The following is a 23,842-nucleotide window of genomic DNA, read 5'->3' on the forward strand; positions in this document are numbered from 1 at the left end:
CAAAATATTTTGAAAAAAGGTCAATACTTGACGAAATAATGAATGTTGTTTGATAAAGAATCACCCTACTCAGTTAAATAATCGATGAAAAATGTGATAAACTTAGCATTGCGCTCACACGTAAAAAAAGCAAAATTGCTAACTTCCAAAAGCCATAATTTCGAAATTAAGTCTGACCGGCAAACTCTGATTGTACCATTATAGTTCTTAAATAATTAATAAATATTCAAAAATAAAATGGAAAATTTGCACGCGCGGGGTGGTAAAGTGCATTTTACCTATTTAAACATTGAACGCATCTCCTCTTGTCATTCCATGTTGTTTTATGATATAAGATCCTGCTTCGATTCCACTATGGATACATATTTTCAGCGGGTAACCCAAAACATATTTAGCTATAAATGCTGTAATAAAAATGGCTATTAAAAATTAAAATACAGATATTTTTTAATTAAAGTAAATTATCTAACCACCAACGAATGCATCGCCTGCCCCGTTTGTGTCCACAATATCTTTCTCAGATATTTTCGGTACTTTAAATTTTCTAACATGATTACCTTTATAAGCAATAATGGAATGAAGATATTAGTTATTACATATAAACTATATTTACGAAAATATTTACCCGTAGCCACGATAACTGGATTTTCGGCTTGAGTTAAAATAACTAAGCGATGTCCATAATTTCTAACATTAAATGTACTTAACTTGAGTGCGATAGTCTCTGTATCTGTTGTCTCCCAGTTATTTGCTAAGGCAAATGATTTAGCTTCCTAAAATTAAACATTTTTCGAATTAATTATTATTTTATTTAACTACACTGCATTTAATTTTACTTACTTCGGCACTTCCAACTATAATATTTATATACGGAAAGATGGACATAACTGAATCAAGATATGATTCGTAAATATATGGTGCACTCATGTTGAATAATAATGGGCGATTCCTTTCGTATGCGATTCTTGCAATTTTTTCACTGGCGCTAGGATTTGATACTAAAAAAAAACCCCTAAAATAAAAATACTACTTAATATTTTCTTCTTTGCACCAAATAACATTGATAAATGTATAATATGTTATTAAATTAATGATTTTAAAAAGATATCGACGAGATTTTTATAATGGGTAATCTTACAAAAACTTAAAAAAAAAATTTTTAACTAAAAAACTTACAGTCACTAAGTAAAACTTTGCATTTTGAATTATTTGTTTGTTTTCTGGTAGTTCCAAATGGTCACCTGTGTAGCTTTTAGATGCTGATAAATTGGCACACAGCGATCGATATTTTCCACCGTTTGTTATAATGACAGCACATGTTCCTAAAAAAATTAATGATTATATTACATTTACATATACACTTTCTAAAGAAAAAAAATATTTTCAATATTTACCTGTGGGCTTGTCAGAATGGTATTGGTATTTCACGTCCAGTCCATCACGGTTCGCCTCGCGTTTCAATATTTCACTATACCGATCATTCCCGACTGCACCAAAAAACGTAGCTGAGTTCGGTTCTCCTAATATCCACTGTAGGTATAAAATTTTTTTTTTTTACTATTATGATTAATTTATTTTAGTTTTTTATTGATATTACTTGGACAACTCTCAAGGAGTTTTGACCGGAACCTCCAGCAGTGTATTGTACGTTTGGATCTTTTTCTAATTCTTCGTATATTCCCGCTTGTTTTTCCCCGGCTAATATTGCATCATTGCTCTTTAGATCGTATTTTCTCAATATTTCCGGGTTTCCTACCACAGTCATATCTAACAGCGGGTTGCAGAAACCGACAACCATTCCAGGTCTAAAATCAATAAAATCGAAATTTATGATATGATTTAATAGTCAACAAACGTTTTATTGTTTTTACTTGATAACGGGACGATTATAATTTATAATTTTTGATGGTTTTTGATCTTGTCCGTTCAACTAAAAGAAAAAAATTAATTAAAAATTCAAATACTATTTCATTGTTTTCCACTGTCTTAGGTTTTCAATAAAGTTGTTCATATTTTAATCATGTACAATTGCAAAATTATACATACTTTACTAAAAACGTAAATGCTGTATGCCTTTATGGAATCCATCATAAATAAACTTCTAGAAAAATGCATAATTTTCTATCGTTTAGATGTAATCCACAGAAGAAATGTAATGTAGCTGAAAATGTAGCAAAATTCTTGAAGAGATTAAGTCAAGCCAAAAAACGTAGCTGAGTTCGGTTCTCCTAATATCCACTGTAGGTACAACTGAAAATGTGCCTATAGTGTCGATGTAACATGTTTGTTTTAAATAAAACTAGATTTTGTCACCATTAGCAACAATATTAACTGTTTTCTTTTTATTTAATCGTTTTAAATATTTTATAAGAACAATTTTAAGAAACGGTTCAAAATTGTCTCTTTTATTTCATTATATGCTTACAAAAATCTGATTGGATGTAGATCTAAAAAGTAATAATCTAATTTATAGATTGTGAAAGTAAAGATGAATGTGTTGAATTCACAACTAATCATTGTTTTTTGTCTGATATAATTATAAAATCAGCAAACATGATTTTATATTTTTATCTTCAATTTTAAGGATAGTTTCCGGAAAAAAATACAAAGAGAAAAACTCTTCACTATTTTTCTAAACTGTCCAGGTAACATGTTTAGTTGAACCGTTTTAAATGAAAAAAAATCCTAAGCTTCATGATGGCCAATGGGTACCTAATACAGGGAATCAATTATTTTGTATTTGATTTTGTTATGGCATTTTAATTTTTAAAACACTGGTTTAGTTATGATGTAGCCTTTTTAAAAATGTGGACTACACTTGTTTATCCATGATGTTAAATTATATTACTTGCAGCATATGTATTTGATTTCTGGAGAAGTAAGATATAATAAAATTATTAATTTTCAACGTTTGATTCGTTCGGAAATCGGAAGACTCCGTATGACCGTATATATTTTGAAAATACGTCCAATTTCGGCAGAATTTTATACTTAAGTTTGTATCTTTAGTAGTGGTAATTTAAATATACTATATAGTATTAAGCCACTCACTGGTCACTACTCATATTACAAATATTTATCAAATTACCTTTACGAGCATTTTCGTGATATAATACTAACATAAAATTTACAATTTTACTTTCTAGTAATTCTATACATATATTATGTACTGTTCCATGTATAACATATATTGATTTTATAATACTGCGTTTTTTGCGTATCTATATAATATTATGCATTTATGTACAATAATAAGTAGGTAGTTGAAAAAAGTTTTGATTTTCAACTTTGGAAATGGTTCTGATAACAAATTGAATCTAGTTTATAGTTTAAAAAGTATCAATCGATAGACTGTTGAAAACCATTCCTCTCGTGTGGTAGTAACTGGAAGTGTTATGAATTGAAGAAGTTTGGATATTATTGAATAATAATGGACATCTGAACCAGTTTGAAATTTAACTTAAATAGCATTTTTGTTCTTGATTTCAGAAGACGTTTAAGTTGAATATGTATGATCATTTAAATTTGAATTCGTACATTTATCAATTATACATTGATATGTTTCTGCTAATTGTTTAAATTTATCTTAAATTTGTTCAGATAAAAATACAATTAAAATTATTCAAAACAATCTCTAGTTTGAACTAAATTTCTATAAGTGAATATAAGTAATTTAATTGAGGAGCAAATTTTAGGCAACTCTTCGTACGTTTCAACCATGGGCCATGGCCTATCTATAGATAGGGACTTCGTTATCAATGACTCTGTCAATAATTATTGCTAACTTCATTCACGTAATTTCTTATGCAGTGGGTACTGATAACGGATTAAAAGTAAATACTAAAATACTATGGTAGGTAGTAACTAATAATTTTGTTCTTGTACAATATTGTACCTACTTTGGTTATATAAAAATATTAATAATATATTAATATTAATTTCAAATACATGTACTAAAATGGATATTAAACCAGGAAGTCCTTATGACATTAACGGTGCATGTTTCAATGCAGAAATGTATGTCAAAAAAGTACTTAAGGTAATATAAACCCAGATTTATTGTGTAAACATTTCTTATTTAAGTTTTTCATATGATTTTTCAGCAATTTTATTTGATAACTTAAACAAACATTGTTGATAGAAATTAATAATTATGACAAACAATTACTTTGAGTTAAGACTTATTTTCTATATTATTTTGAGTATAATTCATACAATTATTATAATTTTAGTTAATTTAATCATTTTTAATTTTATTTTTGCATTCAATTTTAAAATGCTTCTGTTGAAAAATCTATAATGTCTTGTGTCTTAAAAGACAATCTTAGATTTAATATGAATTGTTTTATGACTTAATTATATCAATTTGTAATATTATTATACAGGAGTCAAATTTAAAACAAGTTATAGACCATGAAAGAGAAATACATCAAGATATTCAATCTTTACATTCTGACATGCAAACTTTAGTTTATGAAAACTATAACAAATTTATTTTGGCAACTGATACAATTGGAAAAGTAAGATATTAAAACCAAAAAAAAAAAAAAATACTAGAATGGTTTTAATTTGTTAACTTTTTATTTATATTATAGATGAAAAATGATTTTAAAAGCTTAGAAGAAGACATGGAAATGCTTTTATCTGAAATGGATGAGATTACTCATACATCAGAAATAATTACATCAAATTTGCATGCGAGTGACAATTTTATAGGAAAATGACTATATTCTTTGAATAATTATTATGTATATGTTTTATTATATATAGGCTAATAGAGATGAAATATCAAAACTTTCAGAGACCCATACATTATTAAAACGTTTGCAATTTGTTTACACTCTACCTACAACTTTAAACAAACTTTTAACAAAAGGAGATTATGCACAGGTAGAATAATGTACTTATTTAAATTATTCACGAAATAAACAGATAATTTATTATAAAACAAAAATATGTTATTAAAATATATTTACTTTATTAGGTTGTTCAAGAATATTTACACGCTCAACGTGTTTTAACACAATATGGGAATCAAGAATCTTTAAAAGGAATACTTAATGATTGTAATAATATAGTGAATGAACTAATGAAAATTTTATATAGCCATTTAAGAGATAAAGATGTAACTATTTATTTGTAATTTTTAATTACTTTAATAGTTTAATCAAAAATATTAAATCATGATTTGACCAAAAAGGCGTTTATGTTCTAGATTACTGGTAAAGAATTAACTAAATCTGTTAATCTTTTACTTCAACTTGATGAGCCAGTTTTATCACTTTGCAAAGAATTTTTGTTACACTCAAAAAATCGACTATTTGAATCATTGCACGTACTTGAATTGCAAGTTGAAAATTTAAATCAAGTAAGTAAATTTTGTTATAATTCTTAGTTTTTAATTTCATGTGTGTTTAAAATTAATACTACTACCATTAACTAGGTATTTAAAAAGTATAGTAAACAAGTGTTATGTTCACTATTAAAATATAAAAAGAAAAACCCAAATTATATATCCTAATACTGTTATCATACAAATGTATTACCTAAAACAAGTGTCTATTACTTGGTTCTTTTATCCTGTTCTATCTTTATTTGATAAATATTCAACCCTTTATTACCTGTAAATTTCTGAATTATAGAATTAATTAAAATCTTAGAAAATTATGTTGAGTCTTAGTATCTAAATGCTATTCAAATAATAAGAATATAATCATGAAGTAAACAAATTTTGTAGTTTATGGTTTTCTTATTTATTTATATATATATAATTATTTTCATAGGATATGATTGAATTCATTGATTTAGGAAGCGACACTTTCTTTAGTCAATTGTGCATGGTAATCGCATCATTCAATGATATGTTTATTGAAAACCTATCAAAAAAGTAAAACATTATATAAAAAAGAAAATGTTGGTTTATTTATTAATTCTTGTCTTTTTTTAGTGATGAAAATGAAGAGATCGAAATCAGTATAAATCAATTAAATGTGTTTGTTGAAGAAAATATGATTCGATACTTGGAAATAGTTCAATGTTATATTGACAAAAATACAAGTGACACAGCGATCCTAGTTAGAGCTTTGGATAGATTTTACAGGAAAATTCAAGCAATTGGAAAATTGTTTTCCTACAAAGATTTTACACTGTATGTATTTAAGTCCATGAAAAAATTAGTATCATGCAACATTAATAATAATATGATAAACATTTATAGGAATGCTTTAGAGATTATTTCTTCCGCTGCTCGTCGTCAAACTAAATTACACTTGGCTATGTTAAAAGCGCATTTCCATGATAAACTAGCAACTGTACGTCAATCATTAGTGTCTTTACAAAAATTAAACGATAATGGATTTGCAACGGAATCCTTAGCATCATTAACATCAGATGTAATAGAAAAAGTTAAAGGAATTTTACAAGATATTTCTGTGAGTAAATATTTATTATTATAATATATTCAAATTTAGTAAAAAAACAAATCTTTCAAATGTTAGTTACTATTTTTACATCATTGTTCTAATCTTATGATTATTATAGATTAATTTTGTTTTTAGGCATTTTTAGAACCAGAAGTATCATTTTCAACCAATCATGCTCTTCGAAAATCCATTAGTGTTGATAATGTACGCGAAGGACTTGTCGTAGAATTTTTACATTATTTATCTTCAGCTGCTCGTTCTTATACTATTTGCATACCTTGCCCGCCTGCTTTTCTTTTCCTAATCATGACAAAAATGTGTCTCGAATATCAAATGTCTGGTATTAGTCATTTGGTAAGCTAACTTAAATTCTTAAAGAATTAATAGTAAAATATAATAAAATAAATAAATAATATTTATTATTAATTTATTTTTAGTTACAATTAGTTGATGAAACTTATGAGATTAATAAATATTTTGAAATCAAAAACAAGAACTCATCTCAACTTAGCTCTGAAGTTGAGCTGGCATCAGATATGCATTCTGCTGCTCAAGATCTTGTAAACTATTATGTCCGCGTTGAAGGACTATCCATATCACAAGTAAGTAATATAAAACAATTTCTGATATTGATCTGCTTTATTTTTACTTTTTAATTTTCAGATGTTAAAGAAATCAGTCGAAACTCGTGATTGGCTTCATAGTTTAGAACCAAGAACAGTGCGTGCTGTTATGAAACGAGTGGTTGAGGAAATTACATCTGTAGATAGTCAAGTATAACTTCATATTTGTAGTACATAATAAATTAGTTTAAATTACTAAATTTCTGATGAATATGCTTGTAAGAATAACTTTATACTAGTTATAGCCCTGCCGTCACGAGTGAAAACTTTATAGCTCGCCCTATCTCAGGAGCCCATACTCAAAATGTTGAGAGAATGTGGGGTTCAGCCAAATGGGGCAACAAAAAACGTAGAGGAACAATTAAAAAATTTTTAGACTCGTTCATGGCCTTATTTATATGACAATCATAACTAAATAATAATGATCTATTTGAAACAATTTTTAAAGATGTAGCAGCATTTTAAGAATCATGGAAAGCATAAACATTTTTATAAAATTTATAATTTATTATCAGATTATTAGAATTATTAGATTCATAAATACCAATAAATAAAATTATTATTTTGTATTTTTACGATGTATTTAATAACTTTAACCTAAATGGCGGGACTATAACAAACCAGTACCAAGATTTTAAAACAAATAATTATAACAAAAAACAATGATATATTAATGACTATATTTAATATATATTATTTATTTATTTTATAAACATTTCTTAATTACAAGAACACTGAAAAAACTATTTGTGTAAAATATACATACAAAACAGTTATATATTAAAATAATGTATACTTTTTATTTTATTTAAAATTTTTAAAGACAATAATAAGTTGTATTTAATTAAATTAAGTATTTTTATAAAATGTCATTCTTATTGTTCCAATAGCGGTTAAAATGTGTACGTAATTATTAAAATAACGCTGTATATTTAGGTTGGTGAATTATTTGAAGAAGGTATGCGAACAGACAGAAGTAGTGATTCAAGTCGTAGAACTCAAATGTCTAGGCATATTAGAGCATGGTCATCTGGTGGAACAGCTGCAAATACCCAAACATTTTCCGCCATCAATAGATTATTTTCTGAACGCATAGACATATTTTCACCTGTTCAGTTTTCAAGAGTTTCTATTACAACAGGCATTATTAAAATAAGTCTAAAGGTAGATATATATATTTATATCCTTTATAATTTTAATCTAAATTGTTTTTAATTTGATTCTCTTAATGTTCTAGACACTTTTAGAATGTGTTCGTTTAAGAACATTTAATCGCTATGGACTTCAACAGGTTCAAGTTGATATTCATTATTTACAACTTTATTTGTGGCGATTTGTTTCAGACGAAAAGTATGATATTATATTATTTTTAAAACATTATTTATTTATTTAAAATTCACTCATATTAGATATAATTTAATAATATAAGAAAAATATTAAAAGTAATTGATTAAATTATAAAAGTAAAATAACTATAAAATATATATTTTCTAAGTACTTATAATATAAAATTAATTAATTAATTAATTTTATGAATCACAAAGTGTATGTGTACAAATTACATTATACTACTGTCCATTTACATTTACATTTTTTATATTTAAAATATCTATTTTTCAGTTATTTATCAACTTTTTTTTTTATCATTAAAATATATTGCATACACTATGTTTTCTTAGCTTTCTAATCTAAAATGAATTTCAATTTTAAAACATGATATCGTTGAAAAATAAATAAATCACTGTTCATTTTACTTATAATCTCCTTTTTAATTTATCTAAATTTATTTAAATAATTCATTTCAGTTTGGTACATTTGCTTCTGGATGAAATACTGAGCAGCTCCGTTCATAGATGTTTAAATCCAGTATTAATGGAACCAAGTGTTGTTGAAATTATTTGTGAAAGAGGTTAAATACTTATATTCTGTATTATGTGGTGTAATGTAACTATGTTTTTATTTTTTAAAATTACATTATACTATATTGTTAATTATTCAAATCTACATTATTTTATAGAATTTATTGTATTTATTATTTATTAATTATAATATATATCTAATAAATTAATTAAATAGTGAATGTATTAATTATTATTAATAAATAGGAAACCTTTTGATATATATACAACAAGAATATGTATGTAATTTATGTAATATGTACAATATAAAAAACAAGACATTTTTCATCAAAAAGTACTTTAAAAAAAAGAAATTTACGGGTTTTGAAATGGATTGTTTTTCATGTTAACAAGACCTAATTTCATTTCAAATACCGATCAATCTAATTACACGATATGTATTTTAAAAAAAAGCTTTAGGAATTCTTATATTTTCTTCTTTAAATACTAATAGCCTACAAATAACTTTTAAACAGATTTGGACATATGTCATACCTCATTCACTTAGGAGTTAAGAATTAACAAAATTTGATTTTAAATATATTCAACGCTCCATTTAAAATCTTAAATGTACACGATTTTATTTATTAAACGAGTGAATTGCGCTTTTTCAGATAAATAAATGGACGAAATTGGTCCAAACTCCAAAGTTAACATATTAAAACGACGCCACAGTCACATGTTTAGTCTCCATCTTATAAATATACAAAGTACGACATATATTAAATTTGTGTTCAGCGGCTCCGATTATGTGTAATAACAATAATACCATTAATCTATTATCAAACTTAAAGGTAAGAACATTGTCTGTTCTCGTGGATTTTTTAATACCATATTTTAATTTTTAAGTAATTTTTATTACTATGAGTATGTAAAATATTACAGTTAAAAAATTCGTAATGCTCGCTAAAAATTAAAAGTTCGTAAAAACACAATGTTAGCACAGATTATGTTCTTACCTTTAAATTAAATAATAGATCAATTCTCTCTATTATAAATGGTTATTACACAAATTGGAACTGCTGAACATAAATTCTCCATGTTGTATACGTTTGTAAGACTGAAACAACACACTAATACAAACTAGTGATGGGCGTCTCGTACTCTTAAATTCGAATCCAACAGTGGGATAGTATGCAAATCGTATATTTATCAATTATGTCAAATTTATGACATATGCGTGTACGAGAACAATAATTATTAGTGTCCCTTCTTATAACCACATCAACATCATACTCATACAAACACTCATATCCATTTATTGTGAATGATGTATAAAGAATAGTTAGTAGAGAGATGATGGGCTATCTTAATTCGTACTTTGCATAAACTATAATGACCCGCACGGCCACTCGAAAGTAATCGTGTTATTGCCTATACAGAATCCCTCACTAACCATATTACGATCTTAGACAATAATTTATCTTAGAACTAGAAGCGTTATAGGACATAGGTATCTAGAATAATTTGTGGTTTTTTTTTTTTTTGGGGGGGGGGGGTGCGAGGTGAGGGTAAATGAAAAAAACACATCACATTTTTTTGAATTTTGTGTGGTTTTGATTATAATTATTAAACATTGTTTTACATTTTTTAGAAATTTGTACAATATTATAGTATAAGTTTAAATTATAATTGTATTTATTTTTAGTGCATACCTGTAATACTTGTAATAGTACATTACACGAATTTGTATAGTAAATTTGTAAATTCAAGATATTTTATCACGAATAATAATTTTAATAATACTATTTACTTTCATAGTTTTTAATAGTAATTTTCATCCGTACCGATTAATACCAATCGTACTATGTTTGAATACCATAACGTTTTTACCTATCAATCTCAACTCTCCAGAAATTATCTGGTATGATGTTTTACTGGGACCCGAAATAACAACTAATTGGTCAGTTGGATATTCATAAAATCGCATTAATTTCCATGTATAATGCGTGTCAAAATTCAGGGCCTATGCTGTTTTTTAATTAGTTATTATTAGTTTAGTTAAGATAAAGAAATATTAAACGTGTCAAAAGTTAAACTTCGTTTTGGATATGCTTGCGTAGGTAGTTGTGCAATTATAAAAAAAAAGTAGATCATTTTTCAAAAGGCAATTTTGCTAATTTTTAAGAACAATTTTTTATTATTTTCAGCGCATTTAAATTCTAGCTCTGGAGCCCTATTCATTACTATCGGATTCTCGCATACATATACGAGATACGAGAACTCGGAGAACTTAATAATGTACAGTATTATACATTTATACAGTATAATTATGTATTTATGTTCTATATAACTATTTTATTAAAATGTATATTATAATTTGTAATATATATAAATAACATTGATGACAAAATATTAAAAACAATAAAGATATGAAACAAATTAAGAGAAGATCATTGAGCAACAGAACCTCAACTATATTGTATATAACTTATAATGACAATTATAAATAATAAATAATTACAACGTTATAGTACCATACACAAATACACGATTTACAGATTTATTACGATTTATAATAAATAAATAATTTTTAGATACTTATGCTTAAGCTAAATTAGTTTCTGAGCGGAGCTATAGGTTTTCTTTTTTCTGGAGATACTTTTTATAGTGGAAAAATTCTTCGATTTTCAACTTCAATATCTTTTCTGATAGGAAAGTGAATCTAGTTAGTTTACTTTGAGAAATCAAAAGTAATTTATTTTTCTTAATGATTGAGAAAACCTAGAATTTTTATTTTTTACCCATAACCAGTTATTAAAATGATATTCTTATATTTTCTTGTATTTTTTAAAGAATAACAGTATACAACATGAAATTCGTATTAACATTTTCTATATCTGATATAATTTTCAAAATATGTTAACGCTTATTTAGTTATTTATAAACATTTGACATTTTTAACTAAAAAATCTGAAAATTATATAAAAATAATTTTTGTTTTAAAGATATATAAAGTTCCAACTTGGACAACATTTTATACTTTTAACGAAGAATTATAAAATGTTTATTTTTTTGTTGTAATTCAAAAATATTATTTGTTAGTAGGTACCAATAGTACCTGAAACTTTTGTTTTAATGTACCTACCTATTTTATTATATTTTATATAGATTTTTTTATATGTTTTCAGCAAAAATAAATTTAACCTATCGTATTACTAATAGTTAAATAAATTACTTTAATAACAATTTAAATATACTATAAAATATACTTTGTAATTAAGACTAAGATACTACACTTAGAATCGTTTTTCCTATGCAATTTTATCATCGAATTAAAATTGGACACGTACATTACATTGTTGAAGTACACTCGATATTTACTATACAGCAGAATGGTTACTTATTTTTACCTTTTTTAACATAATATTATTAAAAACAAGAACAAAAGTTTAAATATAAAATTTTAAAACTTAACTTAACATTTTCTTCCTGGGTTTTTCAATTAGGTTTTTATAAACAATTTTGTATAATGCTTCTTCTTTAATAAATATTATCAATATTAGTACGAGTTTGAAGCCATATGTAGTGGGGTGTCCAGGAATTTTTAATGGAGATCCCTCTATTAGGATATAAATTATAATTAATAATACATTTAAATGAATTTCGGTGATCCAAAAACACAAATAAAGGTTACAAATTTTAAAATATATTTATTAATAAATTCAAAACTATTTTATAAATTTAAATTGAGCTACCTAATGGAAATAGTTAGTCAGAATGTAAAAAGTTGCTGGGGTAATTTTGATGAAAAAATCGAGATAGGTATTTATAATTTAATAATAAATAATGTAAATAAAACTTTCTAACGTACAATAATAATAAATGGGATTGATTTTAATTGTTTAATATATTTTATTGTATTTTTTTCAAAAACTCGGGCAATATTGATTATCATATTATTATTATTGCGACCGAATAACACTATTTTTAGTTGAATTATTTTTATAACTTTTACCTATCATACACAATACACTTGTAAAATACTTTTGTCTTATAAAATTTCAATACTTTGATATTAACTCTTAAGATTAATCTATTTAATAGCACATTTTCTTTCATTGTAACTACCTAGGTACATAGGTATGGTTATTTTTAATAGATCAAGCATCATGATATAGAACTTTAAAATTTGTGCCTTGTCCTAATTATATAGTATTAATCAATTTATTAGTATAGTTTAATAGTTAGTATTATAATAGATACTCAATTATATATATTTTACAAATTTTAAATTGTTATTTATATATTTATTACATATTATATCAATTTAAGTAGTTGCGTACCTATTATGACTTCACAGTGTACCTATATAAGTATGTTATGGGAAAAATAACATGAATAATAATATTATATATATATATATATATATATATATTATACATTTGTCCCCTAACGCATACAGTCGTGTTCATTAAGCATTGACATAAATGCCGGAACACGTTGTTCGCCCAGTCATGAATATTCTTTCCTTTGAGTAATAATAATATTTTATATTACACCTTTGGCTGTATAACACATCTAAAACGTTTTCAACGAAAAAAGAAGTGTACACATGTTAATATATATTTTTTTCATATAAAGAAATAAACCAGTTGTTGCTAAGTTCTTTTCTAACAAAGAAAATATGATAATTTAAACAACTAGGTAGGTAATGCCTACAAATACTTGTTTGCTCGAAGACGTTTAATAAAACAAACATCGATGAACAATCATGAGATATTTAAACAAAATAATATTATATGCTATTTTTCATGTCAATTATGTTTTCATAAATGTAATAAATATTGTATTTTTTTTGAAAACATAAACGTATATATATATTCTTAATATATGAAAAACACATTTTTAACACCTGCTTATATTTAGTTCACACATTCACCATGCAAGAAAATACTGATGAAATCATTGAAAAACTGTGTGACATACATTTTATTTTATTAATTATTAAATAATTTTACATATTTAAGGAACTTATAAAATATTATGTCTGTTATACCGATAAAAATAAAATATTAATACTCATTAGGTTCACACAAAATTTAATAAATTTTAATTACTCTGGGTGTTCTTCTGGGCTGTCAAATTTTTCTAAAAAAAACCATTAGATATTTGTGTGTTTGAAAAATTAAAAGTACTTAAAACATTTTAAGTTTTAACACACATATTATAATATAATATATAAAAAATTTACTTATCATTATTTTTTCAACAAATTTAAATGGTATTCTGTTAGAAATTTTAATTAAAACGTCACATTGACATTTATTTTTACATCGTGTAAATATTTCAAATTATTATAATGAATATTGATTGATAATTTAACCATACCTATGGGCTATGTACTATATTGCATATCATGTGCTGTTCTACAAAAATAAAAAGTTTCTTACCTCACGTCTATAGTAATAAATATGGACTTTTATTAGTAAACAATATTATAATACCACAAGTTTTGTAGGAATGATTTAGTGTTTGAAATTTTAACATATTTTTACTCAACTACTGATCTATACATGACATATATTGTATATATATATACGTCCACAGTTTACAACGTTTTATTACATTCATTTGTTCTCATTTTATCTATAATTGTATAGGTAAACAGATAGTTAATAGTCATAAAAAAATATTTATTCTTCGTGTAGCTGTTATTATGACCACTCATCACGTACGAGCGAGTAAGCGAGTAGGCTATATAGGTACCAACTACTAAAATATTGCATTAAAAAAATGTATCGTTTTGCAACCGTAAACAAGGCTCACATCACCAACAGCAGAAACGAATTATATTATAAAATCAATGATAACAATAATGTTTATTGTTTATTATTATATTAATCGTGAACAAGGCGTCGTTTAATCCAATGTTTTATGTTTGTTTTTTTTTTAATTTCAGCGGAGTAAAATATTCTAACAACGAAAACGAATATTTTATTTAGATGAAGTGATTTTTTCAAGTTTAAGACTTTACTATCATCGGTTTGTCATTTAAATGAGTTACGTAGGTAGTTACTTATATATTATATATATAATATATATATGGGCATGTATAGGCATATAGGACGCATAGGTATTATAATACGTGGAAACCGAACAAAAATTGGGGATAAAACATCATCGGTGAGGATAGCCTATATATAATATTATCATCGTCGAAGTCGTCGTCGCCGTCATCGTCATCATTATTATCATCATCGTCGTCGTCATCAGCATAATAATATATAATATTATGTGTGTGGCGGCGGTGTTTAGGTATTGTTAAATGTCATCTGTACTGTAGGTATACACCATACACGCACATACACCTTTATAATATAATAGTATGTACCTGTCACAGCTGTTAATTAGTGACATATTGTTTAGCTTTTTTTTCTTCTATACAGTAGAAATCGAATGGAACGCATTCGGTTGTTCACTGTCTCACGGATAGCACACCCATTTCCTCAAACCGTAGGGAATAATATTGCATTCGTGTACACCTATCTGAAATATTATAAATACCTAACATCGGTGCAAGGATACCTACATATGTATATGCATATTTTTTTGTTCACTATTAACAGTGGTATTCACTTTTTCGACCACTATTAATCAAGCAGTGTTCGTGAAAACAACGAAATTATCATACGGTGAGCATATAAATTTAATATCGTATACAATAACATAATTTCACCTAATTTATATACATTTTTATCTTATGTTTTAATTTATTAATTAAAATTAATTTTGCGATTACCTTTATAATGCGTATAATTATATTTTAAAATAAAAAAATACAATATATTTTTCTATAGGTAAGATCATTAAATTTTTATTTAATACTATTGCTTGTAAATTATAAATATATGTTAGATATGTTAGGAAATAAATCATTTTTTAATTAAATAAGTATCTATTCAAATATATATATAAAGTAATTTCATAACTTACTTGTTACTGGCATACTAAAGCAAATACTTAATCAATTCGAATATTTTTATTATTTAAGGAAATTATAACCAATATTAAAAGTTATCATTCTTAACTATCTATATATATCTATATATATATATATGTATGAATTTTTCTATAATAAGTAATTACCTACTATAAAATTTAATTTGTCGAAATTGTTTATAATCAGCATGATTGCAGTATCATTTATAATGTATATATAAAATTATTTAAATATTGTACAACACTAGTCATACATTTTTATTTGTGAGTAGGTATGACTAATACATATGAACACATTATTTATTTATTATTGTGTACATACAATATATTTTATACTGCTCATTGACGTTTACAAGCTAATTTATATATATTTTTAAATATACATATAGATGCTGTGATTTTAACATTTTTATTATTTTTTAAAATAAAATGTATGCTTCTGTAGTAAGTACTATATTTATTATTTAAACAAATACCTCAATATATTGAGTCTTGCCAAATTAGTAATAATATTATTATTATGATTATGTATTGACCGTATATATATATCAAATAAGTTAGATACTATTTTGTTGAATTGATAAATTTAACTGTAGTAAGTGAAACATATTAATTTAATGTAGCTAAATTCGAGATATGTAGTTCATGTTAATGCAGTAATATTTACATTTTATAGTTACGTAGATACCTACAATAATCAGACAGTAACTATGTAAAGTAAAAATAATTAATAATATTCAAATTGCAAATTAATTATTGTAATTATTTGACAGGGAATAATGTATGGCGGCATCTGGATAATAAGAATGATAATATTAAATACAGATGTATCAGTATCATTTAATACATAATAAAAATGAGCGTTAAAACATTATCTTAGTTTAGTTGGCTTTGGGGCTTGGCTGATTAGTTAATAGTTTAATACAAATAATTGACCGTGAAAGTTTGAAAAGTGATTCATATGGCATCTGTTTATATATAATACCTACTGATTATTGCTCGAGACTATTAAGAATTGATCATAGATTATTTTTTTTTTTTGTGTGAATCGTATTGAACATTATTAACGTTGTAAACTATATACTTTAATAGAATAATAAAAAAAAAAATCAAAATATATTAAAAATATAAAGAGGAAACTGGTCGACGTTATAATATATGACGGATAAATGAGATGCTATTCACAAACGTTTATTATTGCTGTGAATTGCCCGTTAAGTGGACCCGCACCATAGACACCGGCATCCACACATTCACATATTATGAAACCTTCACGTACTACATGTATCCTATAGATATATTATGTACGTAACGTACAACGTGTTATTTAATATTAATTTGGACGCATTCGCCCTTTAACGAACGGCATCCTGTTATATTATACTGCTGCAGGCATCAGTCCCTGCTTGCCATTAATTTTCAATTCCCTCGTCCCTCATAGAAAATATTTTTAAGAATCGTATATTGAGATAAACGATTACAATCACACCGCACTCGAGGCATCATAATTTGTATTATTATGTTTATTAAATATTTAAATCAAAACCCACTAAATATATTATATTATAATAATAAACGCGTGTACACGATTGAAAATACTATGACCAAGGCACTATAACTATGATCATAAAACGCATACAAAATATTTTACGGGCATAAATATCGTAAAAAAATTACTCAAAATTATTCTTTGATTTTACTAGGTACTGTTTTATTAACGTCAGTATGGTATGGTATACATTTTTTTAAAAATTAAAAATGGCCTATATATTTGTTTGTATAACAGTAAATAAAATTTGTTATGATTGAATAAGTCTATTTAAAACTGTGTGACATAATTCACGTAAGACTACACTCAATAATAGTCAATACTGTATTGTTAAAAAATATAATAATAATTACCATCGGTTATGTAACATTTTGATACAATTGACGTTTTATTTTATAGTTTACAATTGTTAGAAAATTTAACTGAACGAAATATTGATTAAAATACACAATTTAAAAAAATATATATAACTTAAATATTAAATGTAACTATTTTAGAACATGCTTTTGTAAATATTAAGTATCTACCTATATGAATATAATTATATAAAATTTGTGTTGCATACGTGTACAGTTTCAATATTTTGACAATTTTATTCATATTTTTGTTACTTTCTACATTAATTTGCATAAGGTTTTTTTTTTAGACATATGTTAGATGTTAGAATATAGCTGAACACAAACAGATTCTTTGGCACACGGTGCTATTGCCGACTTCTATGCACACTGCTGTTATGTTACTAGTTACTACACTCGTTTACAGTTAATAAGGTCAATTATTTGTCGTCTGCTGCAGTTTAAATTATGGCCCTGTGCTCGAAAGACTATTATAATCACTTATTATATTGTACGTCATCAGTTATTATATGGTTGATTTTTGGTTTTTTAAATCTTAATACTGTCCAGCCAAAAAAACTATGTTTATAAACTATAGGAATAAATCGTATGTATAGTTAATAGTTATTCACCAACAAAATAACAATATATATATATTATCTACATAATATTATTATGCATTATGTATACCTATAACTATACAAAATATAAATCTATAAATTATAATTACTTCTATTTATATTAAATTTTAATCATACTTCTTATAGATAATGGATTGTAATTTTAATATATTTCAAAAAGTAGGTAGGAAATTGAAAAAAAGAATACATTTGTTTGTTCGTAAAAAATATATTAATCAAATAGTTCGATCGAATTCCGTGTTTACTTTGAACACTCTGCATTTATACATCTGTTACAACAAGAGTTTTAGCAAACTGCAGTCGTATATTTCTGTAAACACTTTTACGACCTTACAAGTTCCAATTTTTTAAGTAATTAAAAATCTTTAATAGTTTTAATAAAGTATTGGAAAAAAATAATTGTTTTTTAGTCATGTATAGGAAACGTATACAAAAAAAAAAGTCAAACTTTGATGTATATAATTATATAATACGTCAATACAATTCGTCAATATATTATTATAATTTATAATTAAACCTTTTTTCTTGCAGGTTTTCGAGCGTCAATTTTATTTACAAGACAACAACGAGTATGCAATATGCATTTCGGCAATTATTGTATATTTATTGACAGAAGTCTAGAGACTAGAGTGCTAAGTAGTAGCGCCAACGGTGAATTGAATTTAAATATGTCACCTGCGTACTACTGCTTACCATTCTGGCCTCCTAATTACGTCTAACGAATAAATTCAAAAAATAAATGATACATAATCATACAAAATAAAAGTTAATTATCTACTAATTTACTTATAACTGTACAACTGCATATAAATTTATTATATATATTGATGTACAGATATACAACTTTTATTTCTGTAAATTCAAGTATATGGAATTAATATTACAAATGTAATCATTATTTATAATCTTTTTCTACTATAAGAACTAATAAAATACTTGAACTTGTTTTTTAAAACCAACAGTGTATATTATACCTATTAAATAGTAATTATATAGATTTATCTACATAGGCTATATTGTAGTTGTCTATATAATTAAATATAATACATAGAATTTATAGGTACATTCAATAAAATAAAGATATATTGTTGTTTAGACATTTGTGTGCATTTTTTTAAATTTTTTAACAGAAAATTTGTCACTAAAAATTATAAAAACCATTTTATTTTGAAACATTCCTATGATTTTGGAAATTGTTATCTTATGAAATTAGTCTATTCGTCTATTTGTACCTACCTATAAATTATAAAAAAAATATTTAGTAGACTATAAAGTATATAAACTAAATAAATGTCTGTATAAATTTGATTTATACAAAATATAATAACATACATTTAATTTAATACCTAATTGGTTAATTGAATATATCTATATCATTCTATCTTATTTAAATTTAATAATATTCTTATTAATTAGTTTAAAATGTTATTATATAAAAGATTCTAAGCCCAAAAATCATTTGTTACAATTATATTACTCTCTCTATACCTGGATACTATTTTAATATTTATTCTACAGTTAAAATAATTAATTATATGAATTTATAGGATTTATCTTAGTTCAAACATTTATGTTTCGCCTCACAACACATTTCAGAATCCTGGTGTCTTAAATAAGATAAGTATTGGTTTTGAAAACTAATAACTATGCAGTAAACATTATAGTGAACCAATAATTCTTTAAATATAGTTGTCTACTTCTGCTAGTTTTTAATGGAAATGTGTTATATGAATTATTTTTTTTTATTTCTAAAATATAAAACCAGCACGTATTATTTGTCTGTAAATATTTTTTAGAATGTGATGATTATGGTTTTTAGAAGGATACCTATATATATAATGTATATTATATATTATGGTATCCCGTCATTTGATCGTAAACAATTGATATATTATGTATATCGATTTAAAATGTTGATGATATACGCATTTTATATTCCTAGTGAATAAGTAAAGCACCTATATTGGTTTTACCTTTAACACTGATATACTTTTTGTTTAAAGTTAAATGGCCTATATATAGGCTATAGAAAAACGATATAATACTTATATTTATATGTAGCTATTTAATTATTTAAGCTTCTTTATTTATTAGAAACATCATAGAATTCTTACTCTATTATTTTATAAATATATATATATGTAGGTATTATTATTTACAGAGTCATTTCATTAATCAATAAACAAATTTCAAAAAATTACGAAATTCGTGACACACATTGTGTACCTATATTTTTAAACAATAAATAAGTTCAAAACTTAAAGTTCCTTTTATTTTTCTGTAATTCAGAAATAAATAAATGTTCAATAATTATTTGATTATAGTTTTGGATTATTTAAACTAAATATTGAATTTCGATTATTTTTCATATACCTAACTACTTATATAGATATTAATATATTATATTTAATACCATACATTTTAAAGTCTAGAATTTCAATTATCTAGTTTTAATTAAGTTTAAAAAATCCTTTGTTTATAAATTATATGCTAAATAACTGTTGTTAAAAAATAAGTTAAAATATTGTTGGTCTGCAAATTATTATAATAAGGATGTTATAGATTTTAAAGATCGAATGTGCACAGGAAAAATTATGATTTTCATAAATTATTAAATTATATTAGCTACATTTTAAATTCTAAGATGAATGAAAAGTTTTTCAAAGATGTGTTAAAAAAAATATATTTTGTGTGTTTATCATAACATTCATAACCTTTTGCAGGCTTTTGAAGCAGTAAAATTGTTACAATCATCAAGTTTTTAGAGTGGTTTCTAGTAGCAAATTGGTACTTTTAGAGAACGAAAGCAAAAAATAAATTACTTTTCAAAATAATTAGGAAAAACAATAGGTAATTTCTAAATTAATTTTACTTTTTTATCAATGACGAGATACAGTTGGGAGTTGACACTTACTAAATACAGGCGTTCAGTATTTTTACGTTTATTCTGTTTGATAAAATGTACATATTTTGTGTTTTCATTTTTAGTATAAAGGTTTTATCATTTATGACTTATGTATTTATGTTTATGTACTATACTACTAAATATGTATATACATATTTTATATTTATATATAATTCAATACATTTGAAAATAAAATAAATACTCATTACTCATATTACTTATTCTTATGAGGAAAAGTAATTTACAATTTTAAAAACAGTGATTTAACATCATTATTATATTATTATAGTAAAATAGAGCAGTTAAAAATCATTTTTAGAAAAAAATGATATAATTATTGATTTGAAACTAATATTATAGTATAGTTATCCTGTGTCGAGTTAAACGAAACGATATCTATATCCTGTCCGGTATAGTGTCCGGTGCTTTTTTTTTTACGAATTTCAATTAATTTTTACAATTTTTGTTTACAAAATCTTTTCATTATAAAATGTATTACGTTGCATATGAATTATGTTACATCATAATTCAAATAAAAAATGTATGTAAGTATAAAAACATTTCTGTAAAATTCAAGTTTACTAAAAAACAAACGCACACATTTTTTAAAATGTTTAAAGATATCGTAAATAGATTTTCATAAGTCAATCAGTTTAGTTGTTTATACTTTATTATTACATTTTTAATTTTTTTTAATGTAAATTTGTAAACATAAAGAGTATTATTCATTTTATATTTAAATGTTTATTATTTCAGGTACATATTATGCTAATACCAAAGTGAATGAACGTGTTCAATTTATTTTGTTTTATATAATGTGAACTCAGCTCAGAAATTATTTTATTATAGCATGTAATAAAAGAGTCAATATTAATTTGAATAATTTTTACTGAAAAAAATATATTTTAATAGACACAACTAGAATTAATTCGATTTAATTATGTGTGCAACTTAAATATACCATAAGTGTAAAATCGAAAGTTATAAGAATAAACACTCGTAAAATAAAGCGGAGAAGTCGCTCAGTTGTATACTTCAATACTTGTATAGTAGGAATATATTCACTATTCAGTATGTTAACATATCATGTATATAAATATATATATATATATATATCATATATGAATGGATGTGTTAAATCATTTCAATTTTAATTCAATGGTAAATCATTAAAGTTAAGAAAACGATTCTGGTCGCCAAGCGAACAATTGTTTGTAGCACCTATATTTCTAAGGGTAAATTATTATATATATTTATATTAGTAATTTATTTTTCTATTTGTAGTAATACATGCAATAGTTTGAAATACCTAATTAGTTATAATAAAGTAAATAAAATTTGCTATAAGTAAAAAATATTAGAAATCTTGTTTTCAAAAGAAATTTTCAAGATTTTTGACTAATCATAAACATTTTTATCAACATTTGAAGAAAAAAAAACTAAAATATTAAGAAAATTTCAAATTCCTATAAATAGCAAAATTAGTCTACGATTTTATAAAAATGTAATTAAATATAGAAAATGATAATTTAAGTAATATAAAATAAAATGTTTTAAGTGTTTACGAATAATATTTATTAAATTATTATTCAATTTGTGTAATAACAAAATAAGAAAAACCATTTAAATATAATCAAAAATCGTTAATATACATTTTAAATTTAAATATTGTATATTGTAAAAATATGGATTTCAATTCTACGCGATGAACTACCAACAAAGTTCTATGGTATTATAATTGACAATTGTATACTAAATGCATTAGTATTTATAAAATTAGCATAGGTAATAGGCATATTGCACACATGATTATAATATGCATTATATATTATATATTTAGATGTATTATTATTATATATATTATAGGTATATCAATAGTTTTCAACCTGTAAGTCGCGGCTCCCAGGGGCGTCATCGGTTATTATCGCGTCCGTAGTATAAACTAAAAATAAGATTGTAAACAATTTTTTTTTTATTATTATTATCATTATTTGTATGGGAGTCGTATATTATTTGATTTCGAAATCAAAAAGAGTCGTGAACCTAAAAAGGACTCATATTGATACATATTGCGATATCCTCTAATAAGTAATAACGGATCGAGAAATAATGATTCTTTAAAATAAAAACCATTAAAACAAAGTTGATATGTGAACATTGTGAACAATGTGAACTTAAAATTTTAAAAAGTCTAAGCCCAATCTATATATAGTATACACTTTATAATTTCACTGCCTAAAACAACGACTCTCTGATTATAGATGATTTCAGCATTCTCAAAGTTGTATTTATAAATTTGTAGTTTTCTAATGATTAAAAATTATGTACAGAAAAATTTTGAAAATCGTTTATTTTTTACAAGATAATAAGTGTAAACTATTAAAAAAGAAAACAACTATGTTTGTTAATCATTCGTAAAATCATAAACTGTAATTTATATTTTTCTATTTTAGTCAATTATTAACCTTATTTTTAAATATCAATTAAAATGAGTATTTATTTAACATTAACTTTTGTCAATAAATAG

At 24.5% G+C, this 23,842-nt stretch overlaps 2 protein-coding genes and 1 long non-coding RNA gene across 3 annotated transcripts; 2 read left to right on the top strand and 1 right to left on the bottom strand.

Moving 5' to 3' along the window:
- Nucleotides 1–265: 265 nt before the first annotated feature.
- Nucleotides 266–3,415, bottom strand: LOC132932445 (uncharacterized). The gene is made up of 9 exons (XM_060998825.1): nucleotides 2,047–3,415; nucleotides 1,872–1,930; nucleotides 1,598–1,805; nucleotides 1,395–1,530; nucleotides 1,177–1,322; nucleotides 841–1,026; nucleotides 626–773; nucleotides 471–557; nucleotides 266–404 (listed from the first exon to the last, which is right to left on the bottom strand). The coding sequence occupies exons 1-9, from the start codon at nucleotides 2,113–2,115 to the stop codon at nucleotides 283–285; spliced, it is 1,161 nt and encodes a 386-aa protein (XP_060854808.1). The 5' UTR covers nucleotides 2,116–3,415; the 3' UTR covers nucleotides 266–282.
- Nucleotides 3,416–3,829: 414 nt separating this feature from the next.
- LOC132917423 (vacuolar protein sorting-associated protein 51 homolog) lies at nucleotides 3,830–9,125 on the top strand. The gene is made up of 15 exons (XM_060978160.1): nucleotides 3,830–4,039; nucleotides 4,386–4,520; nucleotides 4,596–4,697; nucleotides 4,771–4,890; nucleotides 4,985–5,125; nucleotides 5,216–5,368; nucleotides 5,784–5,887; nucleotides 5,948–6,148; nucleotides 6,218–6,431; nucleotides 6,558–6,776; nucleotides 6,860–7,024; nucleotides 7,086–7,196; nucleotides 7,982–8,209; nucleotides 8,283–8,395; nucleotides 8,851–9,125. The coding sequence occupies exons 1-15, from the start codon at nucleotides 3,959–3,961 to the stop codon at nucleotides 8,957–8,959; spliced, it is 2,196 nt and encodes a 731-aa protein (XP_060834143.1). The 5' UTR covers nucleotides 3,830–3,958; the 3' UTR covers nucleotides 8,960–9,125.
- A 6,243-nt stretch (nucleotides 9,126–15,368) lies between these two features.
- Nucleotides 15,369–19,505, top strand: LOC132918549 (uncharacterized). Its single transcript, XR_009660515.1, has 2 exons — nucleotides 15,369–15,578; nucleotides 18,942–19,505. It is a non-coding gene; the product is annotated as an uncharacterized LOC132918549 (long non-coding RNA).
- The last annotated feature ends 4,337 nt before the right edge of the window (nucleotides 19,506–23,842 follow it).

This window comes from Rhopalosiphum padi, chromosome 1, assembly GCF_020882245.1.
Source record: "Rhopalosiphum padi isolate XX-2018 chromosome 1, ASM2088224v1, whole genome shotgun sequence".
NCBI classification, from domain to species: domain Eukaryota; kingdom Metazoa; phylum Arthropoda; class Insecta; order Hemiptera; family Aphididae; genus Rhopalosiphum; species Rhopalosiphum padi.